This window comes from Adiantum capillus-veneris, chromosome 5 (assembly GCF_014529385.1).
Source record: "Adiantum capillus-veneris isolate H3 chromosome 5, ASM1452938v2, whole genome shotgun sequence".
In the NCBI taxonomy this organism is placed as follows: Eukaryota; Viridiplantae; Streptophyta; class Polypodiopsida; order Polypodiales; family Pteridaceae; genus Adiantum; species Adiantum capillus-veneris.
In genome coordinates this window covers 81,854,490-81,879,814 of record NC_140935.1, presented here as the reverse complement: position 1 = coordinate 81,879,814, position 25,325 = coordinate 81,854,490, and the positions used below count along the sequence as shown (strand labels likewise).

Sequence of the window (25,325 nt, the reverse complement as noted above, 5' to 3'; positions counted from 1 at the left end):
CTTACATGCGTTGGTCTCTCTACACCTCTCGTTTTAACTCCATAGCCACAGGCTTTGCTTCCGCCACTATGCGTTGAACCTCGCGTGCTCACGCTCGAGGTCCATAGTTGCCCTTCTTTCTTCAGCTGCTAAGCGTTGAGCTTCGCGTGCTTGCTCACGCCGAAGCTCCATAGCTCCCCTTCTTTCTTCACAGTCGCAGTCCATGTTGGCACGTTGTGCCTCTCGTTGTCGCATCATCTCCATCATCGACTTGACCAAAGCCTCCATAGGGTTTCGTGCAATCCGTGGCGTAGATGGAGATCGGGGAACAATCGTCCTGGTCTAGAAACTTCGTCTTCTCCAACTACACTCCCATCACCTTCACGCAAAGTATCCAATCCGCTTCGAGTAATGACCATGCACTGAGTTCTTGGGTACTTGGGTTCTTGAGGTTCTTGAGTTCTTGAGCTCTTGAGGTTCTTGAGTACTCAGGGTTCTTGAGTACTCGGGGTGCGTGGGGTTCTTGAATACTCGGGGTTCTTGGCTTGCAATATGCGTTTAAGAAGGCTTTCCTCTTACCCAAACTCAACTCCTTGATGGGAATGGGATCGTGCTAGCTATGGTGCATGAAAGAGAAACATTGTGCACACAAGTGAGTGTGCGTTGGCTAGATTATCACTCAAGCGAATTAGGTTCCAAGATCAATTAACTTGGACTCATAAACACGATCTTGAGTATTTGCTAAGCCATCACAAGCTCACCATAAACAAGGGAGATGTGTTGCAAAATAGACTTGTGTTTATTCATTCATGAAATGAGCTTTAAGTAGCTCTACAGCCTTGCACCAGTACATGTGGGATAATTTACCTTTTCCCTCCTTGATTCGTACTCTAGTACTCTAGTACAAAGCTTTCCTGCGGGTGCACCCCTAGGCGGCCTTGCGCTCACACCAAGATTGCTTTTTCCCACCTCACGTCGATTGGCATGCCGTTAAATACAAGGTCCGCTCTCAATGAGTGGAAAAAGAGGAACGAGGGAAGGCTGGACAAGCCCTTCTTTCTTGGGTTACCTGCGACTCTTCAAAAACACAGATTAGGAATCGACACGCCCGGTGCACCACACCCGAACTTGGGAGCGCTCAATATTGTGTGTTTTATGACAGAAAGGCTACTATAGTTAACCTTCAAGATTCCCCAGTCAAGGTATGGAAGGAACAACTTCCACAGGGACTTCATCGGTAGAGACTGGTTAAAAACTTTCCCTAAGAAAGGAATGATGTAGTCCAAATATTGGCAGCTGTAATCCTACTAGCTTTTGGGCTTCATATCTCTTCAGACTAAGTCAAAGCCTACTTCAATGTTTCCAATTTTTAGAGCACTGTCAGCCATAACCTGAACAAACAGCAACTAGCTATAACAAGAGACAACTAAGTGAACAAACAGCACTCGCTAAAACCAGAACAAATGGCAACTAGCTATATCAACAGAGGACTAAGTGAACAACCCAAAAATAAGCTTGTATCAAAGAATTGCTACTCTAGATAAAAGCACAAAATAAACTACACTTAGCTTACTGCTCCTGGAGGGCAACTTAGTGATGGCATTTCTTCAAAAATTCTGGTTGCTTCTTCAATTTTGCCACAGCTCATGTACGCTTTCATCAAAGAATTCAATATTACCTGATACAGAGCGAGTACTGCCAACAGTTGAATGAGATAAGCCATTGCAACTTCATCGGAAACATATCTTTATCATGACACCCACCTCATTTAATGGCAGCCCTGCTTTCTGGAAGTCTTCAAACACCCTTTCAGCCTCCTCTGACTTCTTCTTTTCAGCATACATATTCAGCAATGGTGCATAGTGATAAGGAGCTGGCTTTATACCATTGGTTTGCATTTCCTCAAACAGAGCGTTTGCCTCATTTTCGAGACCAGATCGGGCACACACGTGAAGCAAGGATGAATAAATAAATTCATCAGGCTTCAACCCTCTAGATGACATTTCTTCGACATAACCCATTGCTTTTTCATATGCGCCTGGCCGCTTGGCACATGCTGCGATGACCTTCATGGCAGAAAATTCTAGATTAGCTTAAATAACATGGCACGTTTGTTTGCTAATTTGCTTCCAAATATTTACACTTACAGTGCTGTAAGTGTACGCGTCCGGCTGAAAACCCTCTGACTTTAGTTCCTCAAAAATAGTAAATGCCTTCTCAATGCTGCCTGCATCAATAAGTGCTTTCAAAAGTGCATTCCCCACATACTTGTTCTGCTTCAAATCCAAATCTGTCAACCCATTGTAGGCACGTAAGGCTTTAAAATGAAGCCCTGCCTTCCCCATCAATGTTATATACACAGATAGGCTTTGCGCTCTGAGCTTTTTATTAACCTTCATCCAGTCAAAAACCTGATACACAAAATATTGAAAGATTGATACAGAGAATTTTTCACAAATCAGTTCAAGAAGCCATAGAACAGAGCTGAATTTTATTCAAGAAGCCATACAAGAGGATCCAAACTGCGACATGAACACAATGGGAAAAGAATGTGGAGATTATTAGTGTGAGCGTGAATGGACTCAATGCAACTAAGAAGGATCAAAGGACAACCCATACAAAAAGGGAAAAACCTCTGTGCCCTGGCAACCTAACAAGGGGCATGAGAACGGGAACATGCCAAGGCAGTGCCCTGATTGAACAGAGCCCTTTGAGAGAACAAGACAAAACTCAGACGGATGACCTGGTCTAGCCAAGGTGTTATAAACAGCATCAGTATTATAACCCAGGATATGCAAGGAGCTAGCAAGAGATTCACGAGACAACATGTTATAAACAAGTCACCTTGAGGTTCTTGACCAGTTCTCTATCCATAGAGGGCTGACAGTGAACTTTGAGAAGGCCAAGGTAATGATCTTCCACACTTCGAGAGTGGTTCGGACGGCTGCAATGCTTATGGCAGCAGGCCGGACTGGTAGAGGTGGTGGAGTTCTATGTGTACCTGGGAGTCACCTTTGCCAGCTCAGCAGGGCATTTCACCATGACAAAGGTGGTTGTGGATAGACCGCACTACAGGATATGCGGCTTTGGCCATGCTTGAGCAGAGATGCCACCAGGAATATTTTCATGAGTCCGGCACCTCTACCAGTCAGGAGAGCAGGGATTCACAGGTCAGAGAGTGGTAATTTGGAGTACACAGATTAGGCATGGAGAGATTACCCCCTTTCCAGTACGACCCGGATTCACACCTCATTCATCTCTCACACAGTGAGAGGACAGGATTTACAGCAGCTCTTCATCAAAGAGACTTGGACCGCACCTCAACAGCCTCTTCCTTCACAGATGCTCTACTACAGAGACCAGTTTATGACCGTACTAGACGAGGGTTTCATCCATGCATACATGCCACATAGCTCACGGGTGGTGATTTGCCAGCTCAGGGTATTATCACCATAGTAGCCAAGGTACGGGGCGGGACGTTTAATACGCAGGGTACAATACACGTTCTAAACGTATTTTGAGAATAAAACGTTATGGCGAATGTGAGACTATTTGAGATCTCCGCGGCTTATCTGAACTCATGCTAGCCTGTGTAGTAAGTGGCTTTTGGGAGCTGTCTGGACAAGAGGTGATACATCAGAAAACGTCACTTTTCAAAATTCAACCTCTTTCACTGGCTGTCTATGCATCTTAGTCTCATTAAAGAAAATATCACTACTACGGATCACTGATCGACTTTCCGGATCCCATAAATCAAAGATAAAATACGTCAACTTTTTTATATATGCATTTTAGGGGCCCCATCAATCTCTCTCGTACAGGCAGCAACCCCTCTCCCGATCTCGTAGGTAGCTCCATCACATGTGCCCCAAACGAGGAAGCTTTTGACCAACAGTGTAAAGACCCTACTGGCCCATCATCCCGCCTAGCCCAATCAATGTGTGTGCTCTTGCCTAACTGACAGCCTTCTGAATCTGTCACATATGCATTCCATACAAGGGGCTGCCTCGCTATCTCCTGGATACACGAAGGTGGGTGGCGAATCAAAGCAAGACATAATTCCTTCCAAATCCACAACAAGAAGCGCATATATGATGATAGATGAGACATATCCAAGGGTGCATCTATGAAGATGAATCTTATGGTCGGGCGCCAAACGCCTGTAATATCTAGAGTGCCAAAACGAGGAGATGTATGTGACAAAGCATGGTGTAAAAATTGTTTCCAAGGCTTAGCCCCTAAAAACAATCCCTAGTCCTCCCTCCTCTCTACCCAAAATGACTTGTGTCCCAATGGACTCGTGGTCGAGTGTTTGTAGAGCCATCTAGGCCACCCCACAAGAAGTTGCGTAAAAGGCGCTACAAACCCGCCATGATGCCTCAATGAAGAGTCATGCAAGATGTGGTGAACCAAGCCGTCACAAGAAGAACCAAATTCATCACAAGGGCTCTGCCAACCAAAGATAAATGCAAGGATGACCAATGGCAAAGTTAAATCTTGATAGATTGCAGCACAGGTGCAAACTGCTGCTCAACTGACACATCAATACCGACATGGAAACCAAAATATATGCAAGTCTGCCCTCTAGGTAGCCAAGTGAAATTATCATGCACACCCCACTGACAATCCGCAACCACCCTTGCAAGAAAACCAAAAGACTTGTTAGATTTAATGAGAGCACCGTTGGCCAAGCAAAAGGTCGCAAGAGCATCCCGTAGACTATCCAAAAAGGGTGTGTCATACCTGACAAAGAGCAAAGTATCACTTGATTTGAAAAATCTGGCGAGTCCGCCAAAGGCATAGCATGACCTCTTAACTGTGGTGTTCTGTTGCGCAAGAATAGAGACATGGCCTCAGCAAAAAACAGAAAGAAGTAGGGTGCCAAGGGACATCCCTATCGGCCTGAATGAGACAGATGAAAGCGCCCTGCAAAGTAGGCTCTAATCGTGACAACGCTAGAAGCAGTACGGTATAATGCAAATACACCTCTAATCCACCGCAAGGGGAAACCCATCCTCTGAATAGTGCCTCCAAGAAACCCCAATCGACTCTATCATAAGCCTTCTCAAAATCAAGAAGCATAAATGCTATAGGCTGATTTGTCTGACTAGCCCATTCAATTGCCTCATAGAGAGTGAAGATGTTATCCAAAATGCAGCGGTCTTGTACAAAACGTGTCTGCGAAGCATGGATGAGATGAGGCCTAGAGGTTTTTAAGCGAATGTTGATCATGCGAGCAAAGATCTTATACACGGAGGACATGAGAGTGATCGATCTCCATTGTCACACGGACGATGTATCTCCGCCTTTCATAGAGAAGGGGGCGAGTAACTTATGGCACATAACCTCTGCAACCACTAGTTGCACATGAGGCCAAACCTCTTCTCTAGCATGCAAAATATCATTAGTAAACTGATCAGAAGTAAACAAATGCTCAAAATAATCTGAACCTATGTCAAGTACCTCATCATGATCCGTATGTAGCCTCCCTACACAATCGCGTAAGGCTCTAAGGAAGTTCCCTTTGGGACGTTCCCGGAAGTGTGCAAAGAAATCCTTATTCATGCTATTCGCTTTGGATATCCATGTCTAGACCGAAGCATGATAGGCACATTCGGATTTCTCAGTCTGAATGTGACTAAGAGTCTCCAGGTAACAACTTCGCACTCTCCCAAGAACTCAACTCCTCGAAACTCCTCTAGTTGGCAGCAAATGCAACTCAAACGATCCTGTAACTCTCGCTCCCTTCGGACCAGGCCTCATCGCCTCTCTGTAGCTGTTTGTCTACAAGCCTCGGAAGACGCCATGATGGATGTAACCACATGTGACGCGGGGTCAACAGAACCAGTGTGTGTCCAAACATCTTGAATCAACTGAGACATGGAAGCATCATGTAACACCAAGTCAGGTGATGTACGCAATCCTCGTCTAGGTATAGAGGAGGTCTCAAATCTCAAATGCAAAGAAAGTAAGGCATGATCAGAGAGCACTCTAGCAAGCCAATTCGTACCATAAGATGTTGTCCAAGGGCCCACATAAAATCTATGGTCGCTCGAGCTGTAACAAACTGCTGACGTGTCGAAGCCTTGAAGAATGGAGTCAACTTATAGATGTCGGCCAAGGGGCCTAAACCCTAAGAAGAACAAGTAACAGAAGAAGAAGTCATACCAACTTATGGGGACCCCGTCCGATGGGGCCCCAGTGACATAAAGGAATTAAAATAAAGCAGGACCTACGCAAAAGCTGATGACGTGGCAGTTGTACAGTAATTTTCGAAAATTGCGTTGACATGATGACGTGGCAGGCTGTGTAGAGATTTTCGAAAATTGCGCTGATTGATGACGTGGCAGGCTGTACGGATTTCCGTAAATTACGCCGGCAACTTTTTGGCATTGCTTTTGGACCAGAAGCTCTTGAGATTGAAGGCTTTTCACTGTAAATTGCTTCTGGGGCCTAGGGCCTTTAAATATGAGGTTAGGGCTCATTCTCTGGCATGCTTCCTGGAGAAGGTGCAGAGTCTGGAGTACCGGCTTGTACTGTGTTGATGCAATATAAAGAAATACCGAAAGGGGTGCCAAGGTTTGGGGCCAATACTCTCTAAGGTGGAATTCCGCCACTCCGTGTCGCATGTCGTCTCTCTCTTTCAGTTCAATTGTTATTGAAGTGCTAAAAGTCTATTCAATCTATTCTTTTCTATTGGCATGTGGTGCCCGTCTTGTGACACGAGCAGACGACCCGACTCCCTTCTAAAAACCCACAATACTGCAATGTCTACGGAGTGCAAGCCACATATGAAGTATGCAAAGCATCTGTACCAAAAACTGCAAAAAGGAATCTGTCCCAAGCATCTCTCTCACACGGTGCTACATATGGTAAAGATGGGGGTTGAATGTCTCGCCACTCCTCAATGGTCTCTACACTGTCAACAACCCACAAATCCACAAATGGCATTACATTTACAATCTCGAGCCAAAACTCCACTCTCATGAGCTAAAGTGGGGGATGTGTCAACGGCTACAAGACTGAGGATCAGTGTCGAGCTCGCTCGATCCCTAGCCGAAGCCTTGGAACAAGAGCCAATGGAAGCACATCCTCATCATTTGGTACTGATCGTAGAAGCTGGCTTGGGGCAAAGGAGCAAGCAGTTATAAATCAAGAGCCAAAGTAGAGATTATTGTCAACTCCGACCATACTCACATAATGCAAGGGATCGAAATAGTATGGTCCACCGATACAACCAATGGTAAATGATAGCAATCTGCTATGTGTAGCCACTGTATAGCTCCTATGGTCTATGCCAATCTATCCGTAGCAATGCATGATCAAATGCAGCTTGCCGAAGCCTAGATAGCCTGCAAGGTGTGACGAATAACAAAATCCATCATTGAAACCTATGTCCATGTCTTCGTGCCAGCAAAAGGTAGGGAGACGGAGAGCATGGGACTCTGCTGGCTACCTAGAACAGAGTGTAAAATTACAAAAAATAAAGGATTTCTATCATTGTTGTACTCAACTCTAGAAAACTACCAAGTTGGCGGCACAAAAGTTATGAAGGATCAAGGAACATGAGGGGTAGTGTGACGCACAGAAGAGGTGGAGAGGGTGTTGGGGAGTGGGGTGTTGCGATCCATTTGTGCATGTACCTGTTGATCAAAGGACCAAACTTGACATGAAATCTATCAAGGGCATCTTCATGGGATATGGAGATGAGGGAGAGATGGGTTATCGAGTTTGGATACCTCTATACAGGAAGATCATACGTAGTCGAGATGTAGTTTTCGATGAGGTTAAGTTGCTAAAAAATGCTACACATGTAGACATTGACCAAGAAGAAGGCCAAGTTTCAGCATAATCAGCCAACCATAAAGCCACCTTTGACTGAAAATTTGATCCCTTTTAATGCTGAAAATGAGAAGCAATCTATTGTGCAACAGCCAGAAGAGAATGGACAACAAATAGTGCACACAATGGTATTATACCACATGACCAGCATGCTGAAAATGAATTACAGCAACGAGGTAATGTTGAAAATCAACCGCCAATTGATGGTGTGCACATTCCGGACAATGTAGACCCATTGGCAGTCGATGCAGATCATTGGGTGCGGAGGTCTACACGTGTCAGAAGGCAACCAGAGAGGTTCTAGCTATCTATGGATTGCATTTTGTTGACGAATGAGGGAGAGCTTCTTACATTCAAAGAGGCCCAATCTTGTGAATACAAAAGTAAGTGGAAGCTTGCTATGAAATCGGAGATGGAATCACTGTATGCAAATAATACATGGGAGCTTGTGCTTTTGCCCAAAGGTAGGAAATCTATTCCTAATAAGTGGGTTTATAAGGTCAAATGTGTAGATGACCAACCCAAGTACAAAGTGTTACAAACTTGCGCGTTCGATTACAATGCTTTCAAGAGGGGGGTATGTCACAAAGTGATGATGTGGCAGACAGCAGAAACCCTAAAATTCCTGCAAACCCTAATTTGTGCCAGAAAGCCTAATTTCTAAAAATAGTGGAGGCTGAATTTTTAAAAAAATAATAAAAATAAAAATAAAAATGATGAGCGACGTAAATTTTGATTTTTCTCTACACAATGAGAAAGAGAGAGAGAATGCTTTTGCTTTCAAGTTCTTGACTCTCTGTGAGAGAGAGAGCAATTGCTTTTGATTTGAAGCTTTTGGGGCTCTGCTTTTGGGCATCCCTTGTAACCTTTAAATTAGTGGTGAGGGCCTCACTTCTCAGAACATCTGGACGCAGAGTCTGAGAGTGAATCCCGACCCACCCTCTTGTACTTTGAACTGATTAATATAAAAAGAAATACCGAAAGAGGCGTCAATCTTTGGGGCCAATATCTCTAGGCACGGAACTCCGTCGGGCCAATGCAAATCTATTGCATGGTGCTGTCGCGGTTGATTCTTGACTTGGAGTGACGCCTGCAAAACCGACAAAAGCCATAAACCATCTTAGCAAACACTGACTGTTAGTACCTACGTAGTAGGACACACATCTAGCACATGTACAAAATCGACACTCACATCACACAACATCACAGGACATCACATGACATCCAACATTCATTCGGATCTTAGACCATGATTTATCGGCAATGTAGCTAGCAATCACATCTAGGTCCAATCGGGACCTCATCGATGTCGGATTGACTAACCCCTATTGCAACCATGTCTATTAGAGATCAATCAGACCAAACTGCTGCAGTCATTTCGGCTATCAGTTCCTGCACTCAAAAGAAGTCAAGAACAAATCAGTATCATTATCAGGAATTCCATTTCATAAAGTGATCCAACAGAATACTGTCAGCTCTCCGTATCCCTGAAGCTCAAAGAGACATCAGTCACTTTAGTATCAAAATCGAGGCATCTATTGACAAAGGAGCGGAGTAACTCCCCTCTTGTGCATCCCACTGCACCAGATCTTCGGCCAAGCTAAATTTCTGGGTTCCGTTTGGAGTAGACTATGCTAAACCAAAACATCGAGGTAAAGTTTCACAATCCGAGGAGTATCTGCTAGGTCCTCCTCCTCCATCCACTTCGCATCAAATGCAGGAAAGTTCTTGAACTTAACCAAGAACCGCCTTCGGACTTTACGCTTCTTCATATCCGTATGTGCCAAAATCTGTTCAGGAACAAGGGTCTCCTCGTTTTCTTCCACTGCGAGTTGCTCATCAGGCTCCCCATCATCAGACACATCACCCTTAACAGGTTTCAAGAGACTCACATGCAATGCATTGTGAATCCTCCAAGTATCTGGCAGTTTCAATCGGAAGGAGACATCATTTATCTTTTCAGTAATCTGGAAAGGTCCGTAGTATTGCATACTAAGCTTTGGAAAAAGCCTCTCCTTTCCCTTTTTCTTTCTTAGGCGTGCCTTCTCAAAACGTAAGAGCACCCAATCATCCTCCTTCAGTTTCAAGTCGCGACGATGGCGATCCGCTGCCTTTTTTTGTCGTTCTTGAGACTTCTGCAAAGTCTCGCGAACCTTGGCAAAAGCCGTATCCAAATCTCGCGAATATTCATCCGCTTCAAATATCTAATCTTTTGTGCTCAGGAAGGATGGAACCTTCACAGCACTTTCAACAATCTCAAATGGCGTCTTCCCCGTCGAAGAGTGTATCGTGTTATTGTAGGCAAATTCCACCAAAGGTAAGTTCTTTTCCTGTTGAGTCTTCTGATCCGAGATACAAGACTTCAATAAATCTAAAACCACTGAATTGGCAATCTCAAATTGCCCGTCAGTCTACAAGTGGAACGATGACGAGAACTGCAACCCCGTGTCAATGTTCTCCCAAATTGCCTTCCAAAACAAACTCATAAATCTGGGGTCTCTGTCGGAGACAATTGTCTCAGACGTGCCATGTAATCGGAAAATCATCGTGATCATTCTGTGTTCTCGGGAGATCAAAAATGAAATCCATTCCAATATTTTCCCAGGGGCGGGTAGGTATGGGTAAAGGCTGTAACAATTCCTATGCCTTATGCCTGTCAAACTCGACCTTCTAGCATACAGCGCACAAACTCTTCCACATCCTTTTTGAGCCTCGACCAATAGAAGTATCTCTCTACCCCTTCATGGTGGTAGCAATGCCGCGGTGACCCGTAAAAGGAGGGCGGTGGCATTCAGTCATAACCTTTTCCCGCAACGGCTGTGTAATGCACAACATAGTCTTTCTCATCAAGTAGCCTTCCCGAAGGGAGTATCCAGCTATTGTCTCCCCATCCCGTATCCGTGTGAAAGTATCTACAAAATCTGTATCTGTGGCATACTGATCGACCATATCCTCGAAGCTCCTATGATGTATCGCGGAAATAGCCAGAACCAGCGGCTTCCGAGACAAAGCATCTGCCACCACATTCTTCTGTCCCTGTACATGGACAATCTGGAAGTGAACTGTGACAAGATGTTGCCCACCGCATTTGCTTTTCCAAAAGCTGCTTTTGTGGCAAGAAGCAGCGCAAACTCTGATGGTATGTAAAGACAGTAAAATCCACTCCCGGTAATGCCGCCACTGAGTAAAAGCATGGATAACCACCAAAAGCTCTTTCTCATAAATTTGTGCTCTCATCTCCGGCCTAGAGAACAATCGGCTCTCGTAAGCAATGACATGGCCTTCTTGCATCAAGACCGCACCCAGACTATGACCATAAGCATCACAAAATACCTCAAATGACTTCTGCAAGTCCGACAAAGTCAAATATGGTCCTGTAGTCAATTTCTCTTTCAATGTCTGGAAGGCAGTCACCTCTGTGGATGCCCACGAGAAAGGGACATCTTCTGTATCAAGATATGCATAGGGGAAGCAACCTCTGCAAACTTTCAAATGAACCGTCTGTAGTACGAACACAGTCCCAATAATCTTTCAACTTCATGGACTTTCTTCAAATCGGGCCAATCACAGATAGTGTCTATCTTGGCCGGATTCATTTGCACTCCTGTTGCTGAGACAAAGTGTCCCAAAAAATGTATCTTTGAAGCATATGATCTCTGTGTTCTGCTTCATTCTTGGAGAAAACAACGATATCATCAAAGAAAGTGCCAACAAATAACCTGTACTCTTGAAAAATCCTGTCCATCACCCGGTTCCTAGTTTTTTTCGTACCCGTGTGGTTGCCTAGCCGTACTTCCGTACTCGGCTGAGTACGAGAACGTATGGAAAGTGATTTCGTACCCGGCATTAAATTTGGGGCAAAAAATTTTCGCCTACAATTTTTTTGCCGCGGGAGTTGGGCTGCTGACTCTGTTATGCAGGCATTGCAGCACGTCAATGAGTTGCGAGCTGCAAACCAGCAGCCAGCCCATTCTCTCGCCCTCTCTTGCTAACCTTCAGCTTCTCCCGTGCCCACAAGCTAGTCTCCAAAATCTAATTTCTGAACTTTCTATGATTTTGTGTTTGTGTATAAAGTTTAAAACATGTTGGTGTAGTATGTAGGCTTTTAAGTATCCTATATAGTAGGCTATCTGCTGACATGTGGAATTTCCAAGTAGTCTCATCCGTACTTCCGTACCCGTGTGCGTGCGACGTGTGGTTGACGTATGGAAAAACTATGATTCCGGTTAAATGTCGCAGGAGCATTGGTTAAGCCAAAAGGCATCACCAAAAACTCAAATAACCCAAAAGTCGTCCGAAAGGCTGTCTTGTAGACGTCTCCCGGCGCGATTCGGATCTGATGATATCCACTCTTCAAGTCAATCCTGCTAAAGCACGAGGATCCCTGTAACCTGTCGAGTATATCATCGATCCTAGGAATTGAAAATCTGTTCTTTCATTGAGAGCGCTATAATCGATGCACATTCTCCAAGACCCGACTTTCTTCAAATCCAACAACAGTGGAGAGCAATACGGTGAAGTACTATGCCGGACAAGACCCTTTTCCAAGAGGTCTTTCACTGGGTTCATAATCTTTTCATTCTGTACTCGACTCACACGGTAAGGTGGCCGGTTCGGTGGCGTGCTTCCAGGTATCAGATCAATGGTTTGATCTTCGGGCCCTCTGAAAAGCAATCGGCATGAGTGTGGAGAAAAATATTGGCGTTCTTTTGATAAGGTCAAAACATATTCAACCTTTATCCATCGTTCAGTTCTCTCCCAAAAGAATGAGTAAGAAACTGAAGTTCATCAAGTACAATTTCTAAGCCCTTCATTTATCAAAGTCGCTTTCTCGGCCCGGTAGTCAACCACGGCGTAGTTCTTGTGGTACCAAGGAATCCCGAGTAGAACGTCACTCGCGTGCCCTAAACACCCCTATCATTGCAAACGAAGTTTGCCAATGCTCAGTGTAATGGCAACATCCCATCCGGGTGCCAGTCGAACTACCTCCACCTGTGGCGTCAGTCTGTCGGACATAATTCCAAATCGAGCCGCCAATTCCAAGTGAAAAGAAGTTTGCCTTGGCTCCTTCAAAAGAGCTTCTTGATCCTTCACTTTGCCCCAAAAGCGGCAAAGTTTGTACTTTCATTCATTAGATTCAGTGCAAGTCCCACGCCACGTGGTACCAGTTTTGCTTTTCTATCTGCTTTTCTGCCACGTTCCTCAGCTGCTCTCAGGCCTGTTGTCGTCTTTATCATTCTGTTCTTTCTGTGCCTTTTTAGGGCACTTCACGGAGATATGTCCATGTTCCCCGCATCCAAAGCACTTCCCCTCTCTAATGAAGCGAGCTCTCTCCTCAGGAGTAAGCTTGGGTCGTGCATCCTTTTTCTCTAGGTTGCTCCTTTTCTTTCTACTTTCATTCCCAAAAGTCTGTTCGACCCGTTGTGTCATGGCCTCATCTGTGGGGTAGGTCAGACTGCCAGAGTGAATGGCAAAGCCCCGCTTCGCATGACTCATCAACTCCTGAACAGAAGCTGACTTCTGTTCCAAGCAGTGATCTCGGATCTCTGTAGGTAGACCCAAGGTGAACCGCTCAATCTGTTCTCTGAATGAGATCTTCTTGAATGAAGAGGCGGGTAGAAAAGAGCTCCAGAATCTTTCACAATAAGCATTGATTGTATCTTTCTTGGTCATCCGAAGATGGTTCCAAGCAGCTCGTATATCTCGTTCATATTCTTGCGTCAACCAAGAAGAAATAAAAAGCTTTTTGAATTTCAGCCATTTAACTGGCGCAGTCTTGTTTAAAAGAAGCGTGGACCACCAAGTACGAGCATTCCCCTTAAGGTAAGAGGTAGCTCTCCGAATCTTGGAGTGCTCTGAATAGCGTCCTCCCGCAAAAGCAATGTCAAACTGTTGTATAAAAGACAAAGCCTTCGAAGCATCTGAATATCCTGAAAAAGTATCAAAATTGATCAAGTGGCCACCTTCCTTGAACTCTCGACCTTTCTTGCTTTTATCTTCGAGAAAGTCATACTGGTTGTCTTTGTAAAAATTCTTCTTGTTCGCATAGAAGTTTCCATCATCAGAATTTGAGCTGTCTGTAGACGATCCTCAGTAGAACTATCAGTCACTGGGCGAGATGTAGCCTTCTTTGCCTTTTGCTTGCCCTTTCCGAAGCTTTGTTTCTTGCTTCGCTTTTTACCTTTTCTGTCTTCTTCGCTCGAATCTGAAGAGCTAGAAGAACTGTCACATGAAGAAGAAGAAGAAGAAGAAGAAGAAGAAGAACTGGGTACTCCTTTAAATCGAACACGCTTTTTCCGTTTCTTTGCCTTGTCAAAAGTCGACTGACGACCCAAATATCCCGGGAACTCAGTGCTTTTCTTCTGCTTTTTGACTTTCTTTTGCGCGTCAAAAAGCTGAGCAATCCGTGCATCAACCACCTCTTCTAATTCCTTCTCTGAATATTTCTTGTGAGCAGAAGGTTTCTTGAGAGTGGGTGTAGTGGTTTTCTGCCACAGCTCATGCACTTCTTGAAAAGAAGTCTGGCTCATAAATTTTGCAAATTTTGGGTCCTTCGCAAAATTGAGGATCATCTTCGTTGCATCGCCGATCAATTGGCAACGCTCAATCTCTCGCAGCTCCACGTGAGTTGGCAGAGGCGGGCCATACTCTGCCGAAATCTTCGTTGTGATCCATGCCCGCATCTCCAGATGCAGAGGGAGTCAATTGATTCTTGCGTGAAGCCATAGGTGCCATGGAAAAAAAATTGGGGATCGGATTTCTCGTAGAAGAGAAATCCGCCGTACTTTGATACCACTGTAACAGACTACGACATTCCAAGTCAAGAATCAACCGCGACAGCACCAAATAACCACTTCAAAACAATTCACAGATCACAATAGATTTGCACTGGCCCGGCGGAGTTCCGTGCCTAGAGATATTGGCCCCAAAGACTGGCGCCCCTTTCGGTATTTCTTTTTATATTAATCAGTTCAAAGTACAAGAGAGTGGGTCGGGATTCACTCTCAGACTCTGTGTCCAGATGCTCTGAGAAGTGAGGCCCTCACCACTAATTTAAAGGTTGCAAGGGATGCCCAAAAGAAGAGCCCCAAAAGCTTCAAATCAAAAGCAATTGCTCTCTCTCTCTCACAGAGTTTTTGTGAAAGCAAAAGCATTCTCTCTCTCTTTCTCATTGCATAGAGAGAAAGCAAAATTTGTGTCGCTCATCATTTAAAATTATTATTAAAAAAAAAAACAGTCAGGCAATTTCCGGAAATTAGGGTTTCTGGCAGAAATTAGGGTTTTTGTTGTCCGCCACGTCATCACTTTGTGACACAAAGCGCGTTTGGTTGCTAAGGGTTATGCACAAAAGGAAGGCATAGACTTCCAAGAGATCTTTTCACATGTGGTGAAGATGACTACACTTCGTGCTTTGTTTGCTTTATGTGCTCTCTTGGATTTGGAGTAGGATCAAGTGGATGTAATCACTGCTTTCTTACATGGTGACTTGGATGAGGAGCTATACATGCGGCAACCTGAGGGCTTTGTCATTCCAAGAAAAGAGCATTTGGTATGCAAACTGAAACGCAGCTTGTATGGGCTGAAACAAGCCCCTAGACAGTGGTACAAGAAGTTTGATACTATTATGCTTAACCATGGGTTCAAACGCAGTCATGCAGATCACTACCTATACACTAAAAAGGCTCCAAATGGTAGTCTTATTGTGCTAGTCCTATATGTGGATGATATGTTGATTGCATGCAAGCATAAGGAAACTTTGAATGCTTTGAATTCAGCTTTCTCTATGAAAGATTTGGGTGCAGCTCAACATATTTTGGGTATGCGCATAGCAAGGCATAGAAAGAGACGTCTTTTATTCCTTTCTCAAGACAAGTACATCAAGAAAGTGATTGAGAGATTTAATATGGCTGATGCTAAGCATCTTCGTGTGCCTTCACCACCACACACAAAGCTTAGCAAGCATGATTGCCCAACAGATGATGCAGCTGCCCATGCTATGAAAGGTATTCCTTATGGATCAACCTGTGGTTCTTTGATGTATGCCATGGTTGCTACACAACCGGACATTGCTTATGCAGTGGGAGTTGTTAGCAGGTTTATGTCTAATCCTGGCAAACCACATTGGGAGGCAATGAAGAGCATTTTTAGGTACTTGAAAGGTACACAAGACACATGCATATACTATGGAAAGGGTACAGTGTATGTGCGGGGATTCTGTGGACAAAGGTCAGAACACAAGATAACCCTGCAGATGTTCTCACTAAGTGTCTTGCTAAGACACAACATTAGCATTGCTTACACTTAGTGGGAGTTACTTAAAGGTACCCCATCGGGCGGGCCTTTAAGTGGGAGGTTGTTGGGTCTAAAGGCCCTCTGACTACCTCTTGTGTATATTTTTTACTCACTTATACCTTGGGTGTGAACCACCCCTAGGGTCATTTAAGTGACCCTTATAACTTGTACCCTCAAACTAATAAAACACAACATTGAAAAGTGTGTTGAATAGCACACGCAACCCAATCTGCATCGAACTCTCTCTCACGCTCTCGCTCGTTCTCTACAGCAGAAACTCAACGCTATCTGCTCTCTCTCTCTCTCTCTCTCTCTCTCTCTCTCTCTCTCTCTCTCTCTCTCTCTCTCTCTCTCTCTCTCTCTCTCTCTCTCTCAGACGGATCACAAACTTCTTTTGTAGAGTGAATATTGTGCAACCGGAGGTACAGCAACCACAGCAAAGCTCATACTCTCCTCACACCAAAGGCATGCTGATCGACCGAGCGACTGAGCTCGGGAGATCCAGGCACCCACGGTTGAGGAGGACTACACAACATCGGCGGAGACTACATCAGCAGATTCGGGTCACCCTAGCTTGATATGCACGACGCTTGGTCAGACTACTCTGACCATGGAGGAGATTGATGAGATCCGCCAACGATCGATGATAGACTACACAACATCGGCAGAGACCACATCAGCGGATTCGGGTCACCTGGCTTGATATGCACGACGCCCGGTCAGACTACTTTAACCATGGAGGAGATTGATGAGATCCACCAGCGATCGATGATGGACTTCCTGTGATCCTGATGAGGATTGTATACCATGCTCACTCTTGTATCTGCCCTTGTGTCACTTCTGTCTCAGCCCTATATCAACCTTTGTATCAGATATTGTATGAACCCCCCACCCCACTTAGTAGCTAGGGATTTTTTATATTTTTTTCAGTACCCCACTTTTTATATTTTGTACCAAGACATTGTACTAGATTCCACTATGTTGTAACTATGTGTTCATAGGTCATTTTGGCCTTTTTGAAGACATTAATATAGCATTTCATCTCTCTCTCTCTCTCTCTCTCTCTCTCTCTCTCTCTCTCTCTCTCTCTCTCTCTCTCTCTCTCTCATCGACGCATAGACCAAAGAGAGTTGGTGACAACGAACATCCTTGTTTAACCCCAATAGTGCTTGACTTTCATGCTTTTGTTGTTAGCACACAATCTAGAGGATGCACAAAAGCTTATGGTTGTTCTTGAGGACTTTTTGCTTGCATAGTGGGCTGATTGTGAATGAATACAAAACAAAGGTTATGCTTGTGAAAACCAACCATAAGGAGAAGCCATGCATTGAATACAACAATGAGACACTTGAAGTTGTTGAGAGCTTCAAGTACTTTGGCCTTGAGGTTCCGGCCAATCACAAGTGGCATGAATGTGCTATGCATCGTTTGGAAACCAAAAGAGAGCGTACTATGCATTTGAGAACACGTGTAATGCCGGAAACATCAAGTGTTGGGTTCTCAAGAAGTACCTTTTTGACACATTGGTGACACGGATTCTTCTTTATGGCATTGAAGTATGGGGCGGGAGCACCGCAAAATCTACTTGGAAAGATTTTGAGAATGTCCAAAAGCGTTTTCTTACAAACTTTCTCCAAGTTAAGAGACACACACCATATATGCTCCTCCTTAAGTCAGGATCTCTTTCCATTGAGGTTATGGGCATGGAAAGGGTTGTGAGTACATGATAAAGATGCGTCAAAACCCCTTACATCAACTTCCTACAATTGCATGGGAAGCAAGCAAAAAAGTTCAAAAGACACATAAAAGCAAGATCTTGCATCAAAGATAAAGAGGTTCCTGGCTCACTACTGCTGACCCCCCCCCCCCCCCCCCCCCCCCCCCCCCCCGCGCTGCCCCTGGGCTGCCTCCACCCTCGCCTATCCCTACGTGCTGCCCCCCATCCCTCGCCGCTCCTGAACGTTGCTCCTCAGCCGCCCACTGCCCCCCTCCTGGTCTCACGCTGCCCCACGGGCTGCCCGCTACCTGCCTGCGCGCTGCCCTACTCCCCCCCCCCCCCCCAAATCCCGCTTGTGCTCCCGCGCATTATCCCGCACCTTATCCGGCTGCTCCACACACCAACCTCCCCCCCCTCCCTGCACATTGGCTCGTGTAGCACTGTTCTTTTTGGGCAAGTGCTCGGCGCTCGTCTGCAGTCTCTCTCCACCGCTCGTTCGTTTCGCCACAGCAGTAGACACGGATGGAAGCTCCAGCTCCGCCTCAGAGGGACTCGTCCGAAGCCCCCTCGCCCGACCCCGCTGAGCCCACCATTCGACTTGCACTTTCTCCGACAGAGCAAGCGAGCCTTGCCGCAGAGGTAGAGCGACTGCAGGCAACTTCTGTCATCTGCAAGATTCTCGGCACCCGACCTAGCAGAGGAGAGCTGCGTGACCTTCTCTAGGCCTACCTTCTCGAAGAGGTGGGCAAGCTCCTACACGTGCAGATACTCGAACGAGGCTACTACCAAATCGAGTTTGAGACCTCCGAGATGGCGTCCAAGGTCATCGCCATTAGTCCACTGACCATCCGAGCAACACGTGCCCACTTTCGACAGTGGCGACATGGTTTTGACCCTGCTTCGCATGTTCTAGTAGAGGAGACAGACATTCCCATCTCAGTCTGCTTTTCAGGTTTGCGGAGGGAGTACCTACCACTTTTGTCCAAGATCGGCTCAGCCATTGGGACTGTCCTGGAGACACCTCGCACGGCAGCCTCAGTACCTGCCAAGGCGGCTGGCATTCCCTCAGTTCGCATTTTGGTCAGAGACACTCACACGCTCCCGAAGGTTATTCTTCTGCCTCGGGTGAGTGGGGGTTGGTTTAGACAAAGTGTGGAGTATTCGGGCCTTCCGAACCAGTGCTTCATTTGTCAACAGATGGACCATCTAGCGAAGGCCTGCCCACGGAGGAGGCCTCGATCTACACCACAGCCTCAGTCCCAGCCTGCAAGGACTGCCAACAGACACAGACAGAGACAGCCCACAGATGCAGAGCCACCCTCTGAGCCTGGGGCTCCAGCGGAGGAGGGATGGCACCAGGCCCGTGGTAGACGACGTCAGGGGCCACAGCGTCAGCCTGGCACTCAGAGTGGTCCTCAGGCGCCTACTCTGCAGCAATGGGTTCCCACGGAGAACCGGTTTGGTCCTCTTGAGCAGGATGAGGTCCCTGCACCAGCCCCCTCCCCAGCTTCACCTTTGACAGCCCCTTCCCCCCCAGAGTGCCCCCCCTCCTCCTCATCCTCCCCCCCGCCTGCTGCTCCCACCGCCTCTTCCTCCCGCCCCTCTACCTCTGCCGCTCCCTCCCGCCCCTCTTCTCCACCACTCCCCCCAGCTCCTTCCCCCCCCCCCCCCCCCCCCCCCCCCCCCCTCCTGCTTCAGTTCCACAGTCGACCCAAGGGGCAGGGCCTTCTCCGGCAGCTAGCACATCTCTTGGCACCGCCTTTGCCACGAGTCACTTAGCGAGAGAGGAACAGCCCTTCTTGCGACCCCCTCTGCAGGTACAGACATCTTCCCTTGCAACTATCCCTCGTGGTCAGACAAGCATTGACATCCGGCGCTGATGGGACTTCTTCGACTACGGCTTCACTCGTTTTCTCGGCGACCCTCAGCAGACCATGAGGCAGCCTGCTTCAGGGTCCATGTTCTGTTCCTTGCCGCTAGGGGGACAGAGGCCTTGGACTCAGCAGTTGGCTTCTCCTTCCCCCTTTGCGACAGAGACCAGACAGAGTGGACTCTCGACTCAGTGTTGGGATGGTTGCACACTCAGGTCCTAGAGTTCTCTCACCACATGGGAGAACTAGGAGTTACAGACATGCTCCAGACTTTGTCGCCATTGGCCAAGTTTGCAGTGACACCTCCAAATTCAACAGGATGTAGACACATTGTGGTTTACTTCTTTGCCGATACACAGTGTTGGCCATGCTATATATACATTCATGAGGACTCCTGGACAGAGGAGGTGGCTGTACGTACGGCCCGCTCTACTTGGGCTTGGGCTAGGCACTCGATGCAGTCACGCCTATCTAGAGGACGCTCGGATGCGGATTACTCCCCAACCAAGCCAGCCTCCAAGATAGCTCGTCTAGTTGCTGCGGCAACATCTCTTCTCTCTCGCTCCCCATGAGGATCGTCTCATGGAACGTGCAGGGACTAGGTGGGCCCCAGTTTCAGTGTCAGCCGGGCCGACTGCATCAGAAGCTTCAACGCTGCCTTGTGGGAGGAGAGATTGATCTCCTTATGCTTCAGGAGCACCATCTGTGTGAGAGCTGCATTAGACGTTGTGGTCAGCTCTTGCGTGGACGATATGATACTTTTTGGTCAGCTGCTTATGGACCTGGAGGCATCCAAGGTGGGGTATGTATGACTATTGTGGACTCTTTGCAGCAGGCCATTGTGGGCAGAGGGATTATTGTGCCAGGCAGGGCTCAGTGGATTACTATGCAGGTTCAGGGTGGCCTAGTGGGTTTCCTGAACATCTATGCGCCCAATGTGGCGAGTGCTTGTGCAGAGTTTTCGTCTCAGATAGTTGAGTCTCTGTCGCTGGCAGAACATTGGTGCATAGGAGGGGACTTCAACATGTTGGAGGACCCCTTCTGACAGGATTGGTGGTAGCCATGCTACAGTGCATGGAGTTGAGCTGGCAGCTTGGGAGAGGTTTTGTATGACTCTGAGGGTTTCGGATGTTTGGTAGCACTCTGGTTTTGAGAGGCCCCCAGACAGCCTTGCCTTCTCTCGATCGGACCGCAGAGTGGGAGGAGTGAAGCTATCGCGGATAAATCGCTTCTACACTAGTGACCACTTCAGTGACTTGGGCGGGACAGTGGGCATTCTAGCAGGGACCTCCTTCTCGGACCATGCACTAGTGATCCTCACAATAGCAGACAGGCAGAGGAGTGGGAGCACGATGCTTCGCATCCCAGAGAGTCTTGTTGGACTCGGTACTCAGAGAGCGGGTAGAGGCTCTTTGGACAGAGAGCTTGGACAGGCAGGAGTCTCCTGCTGACAAAGTGGCCTCATGCCTAGCCCAGATTAGCCGCTTTTTTCTCCAGGAGTCTCTGGCTTGCCGGGATGCCGCGAGAGAGGAGGAGCAGCGTCTCAGACGCGGCATTGCTTCGCTACAAAGGATGCAAGAGCAGCATCCAGACAGTCCTTGGTTGGAGGAGCAGTTACAGCAGGCTCGACAAGAGCTTGCTAGCACAGAGGAGAGGCGGCATGAGTTTGCTTTTCACCGACAGGCATCTCAGTGGACTCAGGTGGGCGATAGAGTGACTAGTGCTTTCTTCGAGGCAGAGGGACCTTGGCACTCGCATGCCAAGGTCAGTCAGTTGAGGAGGCTAGATGGGTCAGTTGCTTCTAAGCCCGAGGATATGCGTGCAGTTGCTACTGACTTTTACCGTGAGTTACTGTTTGCAGAGCCCCAGTCAGAGCGTCAGGATGCATGCAGGGAGCAGGTTTGGGCACAGATGCCTTGTCTTGTGACTGAGAAGATGCGTCAAAGACTTGAGCTGCCACTTCAGCTTGAGGAGCTGCACACAGCTCTTAGGGCCCTCCCCCCTGATAGCTGTCCAGGTGAGGATGGGTTGACTCCCAGTTTTTTCTTGGAATACTGGGACCTGCTTGGCCCAGATCTCTGTAGTGCTTTTCAGTACATTTTGCACACAGGAGTGATGCCTGACAGCATGAGTGAGGGCCTGATCTACCTCATTCCCAAGGAGGGTGGCTCCTTGGATGAGATTCGACAGTGGCGCCCCATCACCATCCTCAACTCAGCCTACAAAATTCTTGCCAAGGCTCTGAGTTTGAGGATTCAGGCACTTCTAGAGAGCCTTATACATGGGACTCAGACAGATTTTGTCAAGGAACGCAGTATCCTTGACAACATCTTCACTTTTTGGGAGGCTTCTACCCTGGCACGACTCCGTGGTGAGGACCTCGTGATTCTTCTTCTCGACTTTGAGAAGGCATACGACAGAGTTGACTGGGACTTTCTAGAGGGCACTCTACGCAGGATGGGCTTCTCAGATGCTTGGATTAGAGGGGTGTCAGCTTTGTATAGACAGGCTCATAGTCAGGTACTTTTGGCACGAGGTAGAGGTGATCGCTTCATGCTTACACGATCGGTCAGACAGGGCTGTCCTCTTGCTCCCTTCTTCTTTCTGTTCTATGCGGAGGCGATGAGCAGGTTTTTGGTGTCGAAGCAGGTTGGTCTACAGGGCTTAGCACTTCCTATTCGGGGAGATGAGCTTTTGGACGCTGAGTTTGCCGACGACTAAGCCTTGTACTTAGATGGCCAGGAGGCCAACCTTCACAGGTGTGAGCAGGCTCTGGAGACATTCTGCTGTGCATCGGGCGCACTGATCAACTGGAGAAAGACAGTAGCTTTCTCGGTTGGTAGTGCTCATGTGCCTGATTGGATGCCAGGAGAGGGTTTTAGGTGGATTCCCCCAGGGACTGCAGTTCGCTACTTGGGCTGTCAGATGGGTTTAAACTTGTCTCCCGAGCAGCAGATTGCTCCCCTTCTCCAGTCTATCAGGAGAAAGTTGTTACATTGGAGCTCAGCACGACTTTCTTTGGCTGGCAGAGTAGTAGTTGCCAACCAGGTGTTGTTGGCGACTATGTGGTACATCACTTCTTGCTGGATCTTCTAGAGTTCTTGTATCAGCCAGGTAGAGAGGCTGATCAGGAACTTCCTTTGGTCAAGACGTGACACTCAGATAGCCCGAGCCAAAGTGGCTTGGCACGTCATCACTCTTCCTTGTTCACAGGGAGGGCTTGGGATCATTGATCCAGCACAGCAGAGCAGAGCCCTTCTTGGGAAGTTCATCGTCAGAGGACTTCTTCCAGGTGAGGAGCCCTGGAAGGAGTTCTTGCTACAGCGGCTTCGTGCTAGGGTGCCTCAGGCAGGAGGCCCTTGGCAACCTTCGGCCAGATGGATCTTCACAGAGATGCGCAGAGTTGGTTTGAGCAGGAGACTGGACGACCGCTTCGCTGTGAGCTTGCTTCGATCTTGGGAGCTCTTGCGGCGTGGCTTATAGCAGAGACAGCCTACGTGCACGGAGGAGCGCCTACGGCAGCCCCTCATCTGGAACCCCATGGTTAGCACTCACAGAGGCCACTTGGTTGGTAGTCCGCCTCATGTTTCCTGGGGTCCCATGGCAGCGGGTCCAACACGCTCTTTAGGTGATTGGCTAGAGTTCACAGGTTTGTCAGAGGAGGTGCAGGGTCTTCAGCTACAAGGCATGAGAGGGGTGCAGAGCATGTGCCAGGACATCTCAGAGTCAGTTCCAATTGAGTGGCTCACACCTCTCGAGCCAATAGCACCCCGGTGGATGGGAGCCTTCACACGACTAGAGGTTCTCATCTCAGTCGGGGCCTGCTCAGAAACTGTTCCATCCCTTTTCTTCGAGCTCCAAGGTGGGGGACGCCTTCAGCGAGTTTCAGTAGAGGCCCCGCAGGTGGCTCAGTGTTGTTTTCAAATGATCCGAGTAGTGGGCATCTGTGGGAGGACTTGTGTCATAGGTCCTGACCCAGCAGCTCTTAAGACTGGACACTGGAGGCTGTGGGCTTGGGAGTGTTGTCCACTGGCACGAGTACAGTGGGATCCTGGTGAGTAGCTATGGAGGGATCCCTTCTCTTCTGCAGACCACTCAGGAGTTCTGTTCTTTCAGTACACTGTTCGTCTGGGACGTCATACAATAGTTGCACAGAGAGAGGCCCGCCCCACTACAGCACCTCATTGGCAGGAGGAGGGTCTCACAGCTGAGTTCTTGGCAGCATTTTGGAAGAGGTTGTGGGACTCCAAACAGTCGAGGCGAGTCACCTTGTTTCAGTGGCTGGTCGCACACAGAGCTACAGCAGTTGGGAGCTGGCTAGTGCATAGTGGTCTCTCGGCCGCATGTGCAGCTTGTGACCATCTTATGGAGAGTCAGCGTCACTGTCTGTGGGACTGTCCCTCGGCCCAGCAAGTGTGGCTACGAGTTCTTCGGTTGATGCCTGCTCTATCCACGGCTGGACAGTACACTTGGGGAGCAGCGGCTTGGTCCACCCTCACGGGCCCGTCACTTCAGTTTGAGCTATCCTCCACAAGCAGGATGATAGAGATGCAGGAGGGGCGACCTACACTTCAGCCTACTACAGAGCTTACTCCACAGGAGTGGTGCAGCGAGAGAGAGGAGTCTTGGGAGCTCATCAGTGGCCTGACACTCTGGTTCATCTGCTGGGCCCGTTGTTTCCGCATCTTTGAGGCTCGGCATAGTTACCGGGGAACGCCCCCGTTCCGGCGTTCCAGGGGGCAGTTCCCTTCCCGAACGTTCCGGAACGTCCCGAAATGTCTGACGTTCCGGGTGGCCAATGCAAACCGGAACGGCCGTTCCGGAACGTTCCGAAACGCCCCCGGACCGTTCCGGAATGCCCCTGGAACGGCCAACGGCTACAAACAAATTTGGCAAAAATTGAAAAAATTGAAGTAAATGTTTGGGCTTCTTTTGAAAGTGTGCAAGGCCTCAAGGACTCATAAAATGCACCCCCCTCCCCCTTTCTCTTCACAAGCTAATCCTCAAGGCTCAAGCTCTCTCCCTCTCCCTCTCAAGACTCACTCTCTCAAGGCTCAAGGCTTCAAGCCTTCAAGCTCTCTTCCTCTCCCTCCCACTCTCTCAAATCTCTCTCTCTCTCTCTCTCTCTCTCTCTCTCTCTCTCTCTCTCTCTCTCTCTCTCTCATCATCTAGTCATAGCAAGGTTGAATGGTCTTCAAAACGAGTTTTTCGTGAGTATTAGAGTCAAAGCACTCTAATAATCCTTGTATTTAAACACAAGGAGCTAAAAATTGCACTATTTGGGTGTTTTTTATACCTCCCGTTCCGCGACGTTCCCGTTCCGGACCCCTAGCCGTTCCCCCGTTCCGTGGGGATCCCGTTGCCGTTCCCGTTCCGCGTTCCAGGTAACTATGAGGCTCGCCCTATGCCACCAGCAGAGACTATATGCGATTTTTGGCTAGAGCTCAGAGGACAGCTCGAGGGACTACAGGGCAGCTCTGACCGCATGCGGGAGTGCAGAGAGGCTTTCCTATGACTCTGGCGTCCTGAGCCCTTCTACACCATGGTCCAGGGTGTACTACAATGGCACTACCGACCACCTGTGAGGCTTTTCCCTCCCCCCATTTCTTGATTTAGCCCCATTG

At 47.8% G+C, this 25,325-nt stretch overlaps 1 protein-coding gene across 1 annotated transcript in view; it reads right to left on the bottom strand.

The window, feature by feature from the left end:
- The window catches only part of LOC147457603 (uncharacterized), a 110,753-nt gene that overhangs the window by 42,089 nt on the left and 43,339 nt on the right, over nt 1–25,325 (bottom strand). Inside the window, exons 3-5 of the mRNA XM_086512472.1 lie at nt 2,127–2,390; nt 1,743–2,045; nt 1,553–1,657 (exon numbers count right to left, since the gene is read on the bottom strand). Coding sequence (XP_086368598.1) covers nt 1,553–1,657; nt 1,743–2,045; nt 2,127–2,390 — 672 coding nt within the window. The remainder of the gene's footprint in view (nt 1–1,552; nt 1,658–1,742; nt 2,046–2,126; nt 2,391–25,325) is intronic.